The sequence below is a fragment of the Suricata suricatta genome, chromosome 2 (genome assembly GCF_006229205.1).
Source record: "Suricata suricatta isolate VVHF042 chromosome 2, meerkat_22Aug2017_6uvM2_HiC, whole genome shotgun sequence".
NCBI classification, from domain to species: domain Eukaryota; kingdom Metazoa; phylum Chordata; class Mammalia; order Carnivora; family Herpestidae; genus Suricata; species Suricata suricatta.
The window spans coordinates 115,875,550-115,889,536 of record NC_043701.1 but is presented as its reverse complement, the minus strand read 5'-3'; the positions used below and the strand labels follow the sequence as shown (position 1 = coordinate 115,889,536).

Here is a 13,987-nt window from a genome sequence, read left to right as displayed (position 1 = left end):
CTTGGAATGCATTTGAGTTATTTCCCTTCAAATTAAAACTATGCCAGCTTTTCAAGCTTCATTCTAATGCAGGTTTCACAATCTTCTAGAAAGCCTCTATTAAAGTTCAAAGCTTAAGAGCTTAACAAAAGGGTCTGTAACTTACTCTTTAAAAAGTCTAAAATCCCTTCAGCTATTTTCATAGGAGCCTTCTTTTACCATCTCTCCTAGTAAAGTATAGGAGGAAAGTCTAGGGAAAGTGGGATCAGGATTTTGATGTTCCACAAATGCTCAGGTTGATTAGACTGTACTGCCGTTCCTTACATAATTTGTGATCCCAAAGTAGGTCCTTGATTTCTTCAGGTTCAACTGGACCAAAGATATGCCATTGGTAAATGTCTAAACAGTCCAGTTCCTCAAAAGATCACAGACCACAACTTCAGCAAGAAAGATCCCCACCTGTATCAGAACCTCAGGACAGTAGACAGAAGCCCAACCCATAAACCTCAATGCCTGAATGTCTGATACCAGGTGACAATGATCTTGGGCTCTTAATCATTTACTATTTTTTTAGAAATCATGGTGCCTCCTTCCATGCAGGTGGCGACTTCCCAGACAACTAAAGGCCCCTCTACTGAACCAATGCAATTCTGAGCCATCCTCACTTTTCTGTATCATCATTCACAGTGAAAGTTCTGAGTATTTATTTATGAGTACATACCCTTAGGAAGGGTGAGAGCAAACAAAAAAAAATCCTGAGGTTTGAGGGAAGGGCACTTCTGGAGAGAAAAGTATAGTCAATAGGAAATACAGGGACTCCAAGAACAAAGTCAACCAGCTGCCCAAATCTCTGGGCAAAGTAAATGCCAATTTGTTGATAAAACAAGCAGTCTATTGGAACTAATATTTGAGCAGCCTCGGCTACAGAAGCAGCAAAGGGCAGAGTCTCCAAGCACCTTTACTGAGGGGACTGGCTCTCCCTGTGACTAGCTCAAAGTCTTGAAGTCTCACGCCCCAGTTTTCTCATCTGTAAAATGGAAATTATGTTAGCTCTTGATAGGTTTTTGTTTAGGATTAAGTTAATACATCTCAAGTGTTTTGAACACTCTGGCACACACTCAAATGTTTGCTAATATCTTGTTTTGTGTATTCCTGATTATAATTAGGATCCTCAAGTGTGAGGATCTCCCTATTTTTTTTGGTTGGTAGAAACTGAGCTTAGGTTCAAAGAAATTTGCCTAAAGGCGCCTGGGTGGCTCAGTTGGTTAAGTGTCTGACTTCACCTCAGATCATGAACTCACAGTCCCTGAGTTCCAGCCCCTTGATGGGCTCTGTGCTGACAGTTCAGAGCCTGGAGCCTGCTTCAGATTCTCCTCCTCTTTCTGACCCTCCCCTGCTTGTATGCTCTCTCTCAAAAATAAACAAATATTAAAAATAATAATAATAAAGAAACTCACCTCAGACTACTTACCTATAGATGAAGCCAGAATTTAAACCCATTTTTCTCACATCAGTAAGTCATGTGAACATTTAAACTATTTGAAATATGTATTCTACCTTCATCTCATGTTCTACATCAATAATTGCCCAAAAGCGGCCTCCAGATTGGGAGTAAGAGCATTGGCAGAGAAATTGTTAAAATTGTCAATTTTCAGCAACCCGCCCGCATCTGTGAATCAAAATTGCCATGGAGAGTGCAGCTGTGCGCAGTTACGGTCTCCTGTTGTTGTTGCTGTTTTTTAATATAATTTATTGTCAAACTGGTTTCCATACAACACCCAGTGCTCATCCCAACAAGTGCCCTCCTCAATGCCATCACCCACTCTCTTGGAACGAGGAACAGGACAACTTTAGGAGGAGTATTAAAGAATGTCCTAGAATGCCCTGGAAGAAGCTCGCAGGGAGGAAAGGCACAGCACAGGGAATACAGTGCTCCTGTAATAGTGTCATGCAGCAGCCACACGTGTGCGTACAGATGTGGGATCTCTATGCTGTACACCTGAAACTAATGTGTGTCAGCTATACATCAGTAACAAAAAAGTTATTAGATGTATATACAAGTAGGGTTGTTTCAGAGAAGAAAAGGGAACTGCAAACTGGATCTGAGGTTTCCTCCCCAAGGATGGAAATAAGGACCAAGTCAGCTACACAGCACCGAACAGCACAGTGAAGAACTGCCTTGGAGCTCCTGGAATTACCAAAGGCCCACTCCTCGCCTGGCCTCCTATGTGGACGCTCTAAGGCCTTCACCGGGGCCATCAGCTTTGAGCTTTGTGAGCACTTAGCTCCCATTTATCAGCAATTCCTGGAGAAGATCCACACCACCGGACTGGTAGTTTTAAAACTGAAAAATACCTCCAAGTTCTTTAGGATGGGAGAGTCCTCTGGGACCCAAGAAGATACCAAAGGCCTTCAACTACCTCCAAACTTTCCCATTCTATGTTTTGAGAAGACTGTATGAGACTTGATGGCTAATACCATCAATGCCTCTTTCAACTCAGAAAAGGACAAATCAGAAATCCAATGATTTGAGAGAGATCAGATTTGTTTTTCCCTGCCCCCGCCCAGACACACTCCCCATGCTGTGCTACAGATCACCCTGGGGCAGACATCCATTCAAAGGGAGAGCGGTCTCCTGGGATGTGCTCCACCCCGGGAGGTGCCATGGCATCCGGGCAAGGGGGCAATGAAAGATGGCCAGCCTTGTGGCTGAAGCAGGGAGCCTCAGAGGAGGAGGAGGAGGAGGAGGAGGAGGAGGAGGAGGAGGAGGAGGAGGAGGAGGAGGAGGAGAGAGAACAACATGAACCAGGGAAGCCCATGGCAGCCCTGGAAGGTGGGGCTTCGAAGACCCACTCACGACGCAGGCGTCCCCTTAGCGGGGTAAGAAGCCACGGACAGGCTTTGGCCGGAAGAGGACAGCACACCTGCCTTACCGAAAGGTCCCTTTGTGAATCAAGAAAACATTTTTCTGAGGGGACACAGGATCCAGAGAGTACCTTAAACTCAATGGTCCCTGTTCTCTCCTTTGTCAGCGAGGAAAGCAACATAAATAGAGGGTGATGATCATGGTCGCAGTCCGTTCAAGGCCAAGAGCAAACCCAGCTCCTACCACCTTACCCGGTGGCCACATGGCCGCATTCTGCGGCTCCTGGGGAATCGGGGCCAGAGCCAAGGGCAGCACAGAGAATATGCTCAGAAAAAGCAAACACAAATTAACTCTGGCAGTTATCTGGCTTGTTTTTCAGAATCCCTCTCAAACAACAGCATTTTCCAGGAGCCCAAGAGGAAGATGGTCATAATCAGTGAAATCGCCGCAGGGCCGATAGCAGCCGTGCCCTGCCTGGCAGCCCTGCTAAGCCTTGAATAGTGTTTGGTTTTTGTTTTAATTTTTTTTTTTTTTTTTTTTTGCTTGTAGAGGAACATCTGTGTTTACATCAGGGAATGTGAAATACAGGCACAAGAGAGAAATAGCTAAATATGATTAAAGAGGTAGAATCCAAGTTGGATGTGGCATTTAATTGAGGAAAGGGAGGCCAAACCCCATGATGGGGAGCTCCAAGATGGGCAAACACACCAGAATGCAAATAAGAACCAACTCTGACCACGAAGAAAAATCTTCACATTTTGGCAATACATACGCCTGGTGTGTCCGGTTTCTGGGCCCTCTAATCTTACTGCTTGTTTAGAAAAATGGACAGGACAAGTAGCATGGATGTGAGCAAGAAAGAAGACCATCCTTTATCCTGAGCTGTCACTGTTCTATGTATCACAATTCCTTCAACTCCTTAACAAAATAAAGCATACTGTGTCTACAGTAGAAAAATGGAGATGAACTTTTATCTCAGCAAGCACATTAAAGCACCCCATTTCCCCGCACACACAGGTTGCTACAGGGAACAAAATACTAAGTCCATGTTTTTATTATATGACCAAGAGACTTTCTGTATGGGAAGCCATAAAGGAAAAATCTTATTGACTTGACTCCATAAAGCTTAAAAAAATTTTACAAGATGTAGAAGAGTGGTAGGCATATTTTAAAAGAAATCAGTTATAGGGAAATTATTCTTAAGTCAGGATAGAAATATTAATTTTGGTCATCTAAGTTTTTGACACTATCACATCCTTTGGGGATAGTATACACACTTCCTAACAGCACTGCAGAATAAATGGTAACAAGTAGAACTAACGTGGGAGCATGAAAGAGAAAAGTATTATTCACTCACTTAGCTTCATGAGTTTACAATCTGGGCAACAGGATAGGGCTCAAGCTTAGAAGGTGCCTATGCATGGTTTAATACTATGCTGTCAGGGCTTTGACATTTTTATTTCTGAGAGAGAGAAATAAAGCAGCAGAGGAGGAGGAGTAAAGAGGGAGACACAGAATCTGAAGCAGGCTCCAGACTGAGCGGTCAACACAGAGCCTGACACAGGCCTTGAACCCACAAACTGCAGGGCCATGATCTATGCCAAAATTGGACCTTAACCAACTGAGCCACCCAGGTATCCCTTAAAAATTTTTTTTAAAAGACCTCTTAATTTTCATTGGTCTCTGTCCCCTGCAAATTATGTACTGGTCCTGCCCTTAATGTCTTATTAACTACCTATCTACTAATCAGTTAAGTTTTGTAACAAAGACAAATACCAAGATATTGATGACAAGTTTATAGTCTCGAAGTAGAAGTTCAATAGCGGAATCATAATAAAACAAAGTAGAGAATGAGACACATGATAAAGACAAAGGTCCAAAAAGGAAAACGTTACTTCTTGGTGGAATGAGGTTAGTATCTGTGAAAGAAGCAGCTTTTAGGTTGGTTATTGAGAGATTTTAACACAGACGTGAAGTGGGGGGGGGGGGGGGACAAAAAAACCAACCAACCAACCAACCCAACCAACCAACCAACCACACAAGCAGTGAACTATATGAAAGCACAGGGAACTGTCTGGTTTGCCTGGGGCAAGAGGAAACCAGGCAGGAAAGCAGGAGAGGTTGGCTGCGTGAGGGCCTTGAACTTCCAGCTAATGAGGCAGTGCATAATTCAAGAGCAGTTGTGAGCCACTGAAGGGTTAGAGAGGACCAGTTAACCATAGTCATAATTTAGGGAGATTAAACCTGGCCCTAAGCACTGATGGTCCCTTGGTCACCTCTCTCGGCTCCCAGCCCAGCATCGTCCACAAATGATGCAGACTTGACTACTTATAGAGTAGATGGATGGAAAATGAGACCCTAGGTGTCTACCTCTTTTCATTTTTTAAAATGTTATTATTTATTTTTGAAAGAGAGAGAGAGAGAGAGAGAGAGGGAGAGAGAGAGGGAGAGAGAGAGAGAGAGAGACGGTATGAGAGGGGAGGGTCAGAGAGAGGGGCAGACACAGAATCCAAAGACGGGCTCCAGGTTCTGAGCTAACTGTCAGCACAAAGCCTGCCATAGGGCTCGAACCCATGAACCGCGAGATCATGACCTGAGCCGAAGTCCAATGCTCAACCAAGGTGCCCCCGCCGCCCCGCCTCTGTGTCCACCTCTTTCTAACTCACCTGCACTAAGCTGGCCAACTAGACACATATGCACCCTCTGGAGAACCAGCTTTTCTTGTTTAAGGTTTGAATCATCAGAGCAGAAAACACAAATTTAGGTGAATACAAAAGATTCAACTAAAAACAAAAGAAAACAACACAACCCAGCAACAACACAATGAGACTTCATTGCCTGACCCAGTTACTCTAAGAAAAGTTTATGTGGGTCATGAGCACTGACACTCCATCTCCTTGAGAGAACACAATTAAGGGAACCTACCCCGTAAGTGCCCAATGCTTAGGTATGTGAGAGCTTAGGTAGGCTCTGTCCTACAGGTAAGAATTTTATTACCAAATGGGATCTTTCCCTAATACAATTCCATTAGAAGAAATCAGTAACCTGCACGTTAAGTAAAAGCTTAAAAATTATAATTTATTCTATCTCCATTTTTCTCTCTTGGTCTATTATCTTTCTCATACAAATACCAATATAGACTAATATATGTCAACAAACACTCAAATACAGATACACACACACACACACAGTGCTTGAATAATTTCCTTGTGAATATTACTAAACTCCAATCAAACTTACATTTCCACTTCAACATGATTGGGTGAAACATTTAGAAGAAAAGTCCCAATACCCTGCTGATAGTTATATTTTAAAATTACTACTAGACATCAAATTAGAATTTTATTGGTTCTTTAGCAAGAATATAAAGAAAAAGTCATCATGAAATATGAAATCACGATGAATCAGAAAATAAATTAACTACATAAAATACTCAAGGAATATTAAAACTCCATGGTAAGAAAATTCCACAGGTATCTGTTATGATGTATCACTGACCCAAAATGGGAATTAGAGTTTCTAGCTCCCCTTAAACCATTTCTTTGACAAGACCAGATATACACAATAATAAAGCCAGTTTGATATTCTAGCTCTGAAAAATGAAAATTGTAACAGATGATACACCTCTCTTTAGCAAACATAATCTGTACATTATTATTTAAGGATGGTTCTGTTTTCAACAGAAGAAAATACAAAATACCTACTTATTGAGAAAAGCCAGTTGTCACTATTCTTTTTAACAATGAAATGATGTATTTTCTTTAAAATAAGCTTAGAGACAAAGAAATGCATTTCAGTGAACATCAGCTTATTCCTAAGAAATGAGAAGCTTTTTTATTTATCCCAGTTTCCATGCTATACTGAATTATAATAGTATACAATATCAAGAAAAGAACAACTTTTGGTATTTCAGAACTACAATATAAAATGAATTTAATTGGGGAATTACATTTGGGATTAAAGGATAACGAGCTTTTGGAACTTTTCAAACTTTTCTATCTTAAGTGACCTTGGACCTGGAATCTTACACAACAAATGATTCAGTCAGGAGAGCTACCATAAACATTTTAACTGACAGTAAGGGATGAACTCAATACCCTTTTTTGTTCAAGAAAATTATCCTTTGTTTCTCTGAGCTGCACTCTCTGAAATACTGTTGAATCTCTCAAGTTCTGACTTCATCACTTAGCATGGAAATTGGTACCAGAACCAGAAAGCAGCCAGCCCAAATTCTCATGGTTCTACAAATGTGTAAGCTATTAAGACTCAAATAAAGGGAAAGGACTTTCCCTGGGCTGCCTGTCTGGGAAGAGGGCTGAAAAGATCCTAAATGCTCTCAGAAGGAGAAAATAAACCATCCTACCTTTTTAAAAATTCCATATACTCGGTATGTTTGATGAGTCCTGTCCTCATCATGATTGTTTGAAAACATTGTCGATCGATGGCCCAGAGTTTCACATTCACCAGAGCTGGAGAAAAGAGAAAGAAAACAAACAAAAAAATTAGCCAATTTCAACCGTGAACCACATCACGCAGAAGGAAGATGAGTGATTCAGGAGAAATAATAGACCTTCATTCTCAGCTGATACCATCATGCTACTCTATTTTGTAAGCAGTCAAGTGTTCCTACTGGCAAAAGTAGTTCATAGTTGTCTGTCTAGTATTATGGTGTAATAGGAAGATTCTAGTTCTATTCTGCCCTTAGCAGAGGAGAACACCTAAGTCCACAGTGGAAAACTTTAGTACTTTCAAGACCATCTGTGAAGGCAATCACATGGAGGGAAAGAAAGGTTCATAATTAATCACAACCCTCCCTGGTAATTACCCAGAATGGTGTTAATGACTCAAATGATCCTGTTTTCCTTGTTACAACTATCAATGAAAACTCCATTTTCAGGTTTAGGAGTTAATTTAATAGGACAGAAATAACAACTTTACCATGATTTCTACATGTAGCTCATTTTCACAAATTATAACCTGTGCCCAAAGCTGGTTAGATCTCTTAGATCTGTTTGTTGAATTTTAATGTCTAGTCTTACCTGCCACGGCCTTTGACAATGAATAATAGTGCTGAAAGGGGAGTATCACAGAATTTCACCATTTGATCTGTTGAGCACATGACTAAGACAGGTTTTGGGAAAAGGCAGATGCTATAGTGTAGCTGAACAACCGAGTAAGAAAAACTTTTTTTTTTAAAGAATACACTAAAAATCTCGGTAACAGTCTGTGCAATGGGCATACAAGACACTTATGTTCTCTATTTTTATGTATGTTCCCAAGTTTTTATAATAGAAAATACTTAAAGTTAGCATTCAAATGGAGAAAGCCAATGCACAGATCATACCTGTGGGGAAGGGGTAAATAAGGGTTCTGGAGGACAAGGCGGTGCAGAGTTTATAATTTACGGAGCCCAAAGCAGAAAGACGGAAGAACGCAATTCTCTCTTCTTCCCAGTTCTCAGATGAAGTCCATTGTAGACTGAGATTGGGAGGGGGGGGGCGGGGCAAATTCAAGGATGAGGTCATGAGTGTGCCAGGTGGGGAGGGACTAGGAATTACACGTAGAGCAAAGGGGGAGAAGATGAGAAAGGGAATGCTGTGTTCTAGCATAAACCCCCATCTTTGAATTTTACCTAATTTTTCCTCACCAAACTGAAGCTGAGGAACTAGCACAGGACTTCGCCCTGGGCCAGTTCATTGAAGAAAGAAAAAGCATGCTCAGTTAACTAGAAAACTAACAAAGCAGCAAGGACCAATGCGCACATGGCTCCATTCCAAGTATCTTTAAAAAATGAACCATCAGCAAAACAGCAAAGCTCCCCATACAGGTGCTCTCCTGCCACAGCCAGGCTCCTTCCCAGAACACTGTTTGCTTGAGAAAACCCAGAGACCAGATGATGCAACCACAAAGGACTGCCAATCCAGGAAAAGATTCACGAGAAGGAGCATCTTTTTATAAAATTGACAGGAAAAGAGGTGGGAGAGAGATGGAGGAGGGGAAATCGGGTCAGGAGACAAGCTCCCCTGGGAGGGAGTTTGGGGTGGGGGGGTCCAGGCTGGGATAAGATAGACAGAAACGGTGAAGGTTCTGTAGGCTTCTCTGTCATTTGAGAGCAGGCTGCTTCCAGGCCCTTGAAGCCAGGCATAGGAAGAGGGTATGAATGCGATGAACAACAGAAAGCTATTAGAGATCTTAAAAACAAAACATAGCCAAGAACCTGAATTTCAGAATATATCAGAGGTCTGCCAATTGTTTGACTGCTTACAAGAAAAGTAAATTCTGTATCCAGCATCATTCTTAATGGTTCCTAGGTCTTTCCAGTATCGAAAGTCTACCTCCCAAGGATGAATTGGGGGACATCAACCAATCCTGTTATTTTAAAAATCAGTGGCAACACAAATAGTTATATTATCATACATATACGTATGGTACTGTACTTCCAAGGACTAATTAGAAGCAGAAGGTCTAAGTGGAATCAAGCATACATACATCTGAAGAGTGTGGCCACCAGGAAGACTTCACAGAGCACAACTTAGGCAGCAGTACGTAAACATTCCAATTACCAGATCTTAAACCAAGAGACAGGATCATAGTGATAGCTGATCAAGATGAGGACCACTATCAGTTTCTGGCAAGATGCTGTGTGCACAGTTTCAAACAGGAATAGTGAGTACCAAGCAGAGGCCACAGTACTCAGGAGCCAAGTGAGAATGTTTGGGGTGGGTGTGGAGGGGAACGCATGCACACATGTTGTGACTGACTGACCTGCACCGTTTTTGATCTGCGTTCCCGCTTGGAGGCCGGGCTGTGTCCCTGGTCTCTCTGATGAACCGGTTCTCTGCCCTGGGTCCCTCACTAGCACTTAGCACATTACCAATACTGTTTATCATCTCTGCTATGTCTAGATTAGATTTCCTCAAATAAGTTTGGACCTTCCCTCAGAGAGAAGTCCACAGCTTACTTCTTATAACCTCTCGTATCTCAAGAAATTAGCTTTTCAATAAGTAGGTGTAGGGTATATTTGGTCATTAATGTAATTTATGTGCATAAAGTTCACCTAAAAATAAAGAAGTAAGCTTAAATGGACTCCAAGATGACATTAAAATATCTCAACTCAACTGATCAGACATCATAATCCATGGATTGAAAAACGGTCTCTAAAAATTAGTTCACAGAACCTAATATTTTCATTTTATCTGATTCCCATTTACACAGGCTACTGAAACATCTCTAAGTGAAACTGTTTCAGTTATTTTGCATGATAATGAACATGGCTTGATGAGACTGCAAATTTGTCCATGACCTTGGGCAAGATGCCAAAACCTTTTCTGTATGCAGCCAATATACCTATTAGTCAAGTCAGCATTTCAGATGGGCAAGCGTGACTCAAAGTCACCTTGCCTTGTTACCAGGAAAGTGGTCATATTTGAGTTGTTATTAGCCTCAGCTGGCATGTAAGTCTGTTGCTTCCATAACTTACAGATCATTCAAAAAAATTTTTTTAAATCTCTGTGTACCTTTAATTCAAGTGGTTTCTTAATCTCTGTAGGAAATAAGTACTTCACAAATAAATTTCCTGATTTTCACAATGATTACAGTTGTTGAACATTTAAGTCTGAAGGGCAAAGAAAGTATTGGAAATGGATTTTCCTTTCTGTTCAAGAATGAATCTAAAATTCTCTACTCAATGATTTTTTTTTCCAGTTGAAGGCCACATTTAACTCAGTGGAAAACATCAAATTCCCATTCCTCTGAGATCTGTAAGTGTAGGAGTACACTGAGAACACCTTCAATGTGGGCAAGAGTTGGCTTTCATTTAGGGGACAATGAGATTACAGAGAAGGAGCCACAAAACTGTGCTGGAAACCGATCACAATCAGGGCGTGGCCTAAATTCTATTTGGGAATCTATCCACTGTGCAATTCGGATTTGGGAAGAATATTGAGAAAGCCTGTGTGGGTATAAAACACAGTCTCGAATATTTCTTCAACCCATATTTATTTTATACCAATATAGCCAACATGGGTGCTATGTGTAAGGGATAGAAAACAGAGCTCCTGCCTTTATGAAACTTGTGATCTAGTCCACAGGCCAACAGGTGATCATCTGTGCCAGATCGGGCCCATCGTCAGTTTTCTGACAGCACACTATGAATGGGTTTTGTAGTTTTAAGTGGCTGAAACATTTTTTAAAAGTAATTCATGACACATGACAATTATGTAAAACAAATTTTGGTGTCCATAAAACATCCAATGGGAACACAGCCTTGCCCATTTTTTTACATATTGTCTCTGGCCGAATTGAGTAGTTTTGACAGACTACCTGGCCCTTTGCAGAAAATACTTGCTATCTCCTGGTCTCCTCCAAAAGGAAAACAAATCAGGAGGAAGGGCCAGCGGTAAGTATCTGGGGCTGTGAACACACTGAAAAGGCCTCAGACTCCCCAGGCCCTCTTCTCTGTGGAGAAGAGCAGACAAGGGTTGGTTGAAGGCTTTGCAGTAGAGAATCTCATGCAAGCCAGGATTCTACATCTGGTGTTGCTGACTGAATGGGTCTCTCCCCAATTCAAAAGCTAAAGCCACCATCTCCATATTGATAGTGCAGTCAGGAAGTTCTGGTAACAATTCGAGTGAGGTGAGGTTGGGGGGCTGGGATACTCCCCATACCACAAGCAGTTCTCAGGACACCACTTTGGTGTCCTATCATTCAACCCCATTCTCACACCATCCACCCAGAGACCACATCTGACTCCTGCCTCCCCTCTGCCTCCCCTGAGGAGCCAGTCCACGGCCCCTGTACTTCTGACTCACTGGCTGTAAATAAGTTTCCCAAGATCCCTTCCTCTGGTTTAATTCATTTGCTAGAGTGGCTCATGGAACAAAGATAGGTTTTACTTCCTAGATCACTGGTATATTATCAAAGAATATAATGCAAGAAACAGGAGAGATGCAGAGGGTAAGCTTGGGAAGGGGGCACACAGTTTCCAGGAGCTCCCCTCCTCTCCCCCCCAGTTTTAGTTTCCTGCCTTTACCAACCTGGAAGCTCTCCCAAACCTGTTTTCTTGGGTTCTTATGACAGCTTCATTATACAGGCATGATTGCTTAAATCATTGGCCAATGGTGATTGATTCAACCTCCAGGCCCTCTGAGCTCCCTGGGGGTGGGGTGTAAGGTATGGAGACAGAAATTTCCAACCCTCTGATCACGTGGTTGGTTCCCTGGCAGCAGCCCCTATCCTTGAGTCCTAAAGTTACCTCCTTAAGGTAAGGAAATCTTTATCAGTCACTCTTATCACTTAGAAAGTGAGGTTTTAGGAGTTCGGTGCCAGAAACTGGCAGGGAGGGGAGAATAGTATCACAGGGGGTAGTTAAGTCTAGATGAGGCCATGAGGATGGAGCCCACTTGATGGAATTAGTATCCTTCTAAAAAGGGTAGGAGAGCTGTTTCCTCTTTCTCTACCTAAGGTTCCTTCCCTTGTCATTACTTTAAAATTACAGTAGCTCATAGACCTGCCTGTACCTTTTACTTTTATTATTTTATCATACTTATTATACTGTATATTACTATATATCAATATGTATGTGAGTTTTGTAATCCTCTATTTTATGCTTTTATAAACATTCTTAGAGGGATCCATACGCTGTATCAGATTGACAAACAGGACCACTGCATTCACAGGATGGTCCTGGGGAAAGGATTGCCTCAGAGGAGGACAGGGCAGGGAGACTAAGCTGGTTCCCAGCCATAGGATGCCAGATTGTAAATAGTTCCCTGCACTCCTCCTGAAACTCCCTAAACTCCTCACAGTCAAGTGAATAAAGGGTTAGCACTGAGCCCATCAGGGGACTCTTGACTTTGCTCTAGAACTGAATGTGGGAAGGGAGATGCTAGATAATTTTGTTTCCCCATCACCACAAAGGGTCTTTCCAGCAAGAGATGTCTGCCAAGCAAGCAGTCCAGGGAGGCTGATGGAGGTGCTGGGTGAGGCAGGAGGCTGCCACAGGTGCAACTAAAGAAGAAAAGTACAAGTGGATCTTGTGTCCTCAGAACCCGATACAGAGGTCAGTGAGGAGGGGGCCATGGAACGTTAAAGTAGGTTATTGGCTTCAGTAGATTATGTTAGCAGTACCCTAATGGTGCATGAGAGGAAACTGGGACTAGGAGGAGCAAGAAAGGGGCAAAGACATAAAGAGAGATCAAGATAGACCCAGAAAACCAGAGATTAAGAAATTAAGAGGGGAAGAGAGAGAGAAATCAGCGGTCTCTTATGATTACCCAAAGCGGGTAGATCCTGGTGGGTTGGCAAGAAAGATAGGTAGATGGATTCAAAAGATATCAAGGGTCTTAAATAGACACAATACCACTGAGGGAGAATTTGACTGTAACACCTACCTTTCTAGCCTGGAAATATACATGGAAATAAAATAGTGGAATCATGAATGTTCCATCCCAAGCAGAGGTGGTAAATGTACTTGTAAACAAGTACCATTTTTCAAGTGCAATACCATGTATATCATAAGCTCCATGACCTAACAAGCAAATGAGTTTGTGATTTTCTTTTACCTCTGTCTCATAAACACAACCCAGTATCTGCAAACTACTTTCTCTAATGTTTTCAACTCTCCTTGCCATAATTAAAAAAAACCCTAATTATCTTAACATTCTAGAATGACTTGGGTTAACAGTCCTTTGCATGCTAGAAATAAAAGCGTTATGTTGCCCTAAGACCACAACATACACCTGACAGGTAACCAGAGGAGTGGGAAGGAGGTCAAGATAAAAAGTTGCCAATATTATCAAGCAGCAGGAAGGTAAATTTTACGCTTTAGGGACAATTTTTCCTTTTATTACAAAAGTTGATTGGGAAGCCATATAAATGGCCAATGAAGACCTGACAGAATGCGTAACACCATTAAATATTATGGGAAAATGCAAGTTAAAACCCCCACAGGATACTACTGCACACCCACTAGGATGGCTATTCTTAAAAAAAAATGAACAGTGATGTGAAGAAATTAGAACTCTCATGCATGGCTGGTGACATGGTAGAGTCACTGTGGAAAATGGTAAAGTGGTTCCTTAAAAAAAATTAAACCTAGGATTAGAATAGCATCCAGTAACCCCATTTATATATATATAAATA

At 41.8% G+C, this 13,987-nt stretch overlaps 1 protein-coding gene across 2 annotated transcripts in view; it reads right to left on the bottom strand.

Moving 5' to 3' along the window:
- Nucleotides 1-13,987, bottom strand: part of PRKG1 (protein kinase cGMP-dependent 1) — a 1,238,870-nt gene that overhangs the window by 447,750 nt on the left and 777,133 nt on the right. For both annotated transcript variants that reach the window (XM_029931713.1, XM_029931712.1), the window contains exon 4: nt 7,209-7,314. In XM_029931713.1, the coding sequence (XP_029787573.1) occupies nt 7,209-7,314 (106 nt within the window). The remainder of the gene's footprint in view (nt 1-7,208; nt 7,315-13,987) is intronic.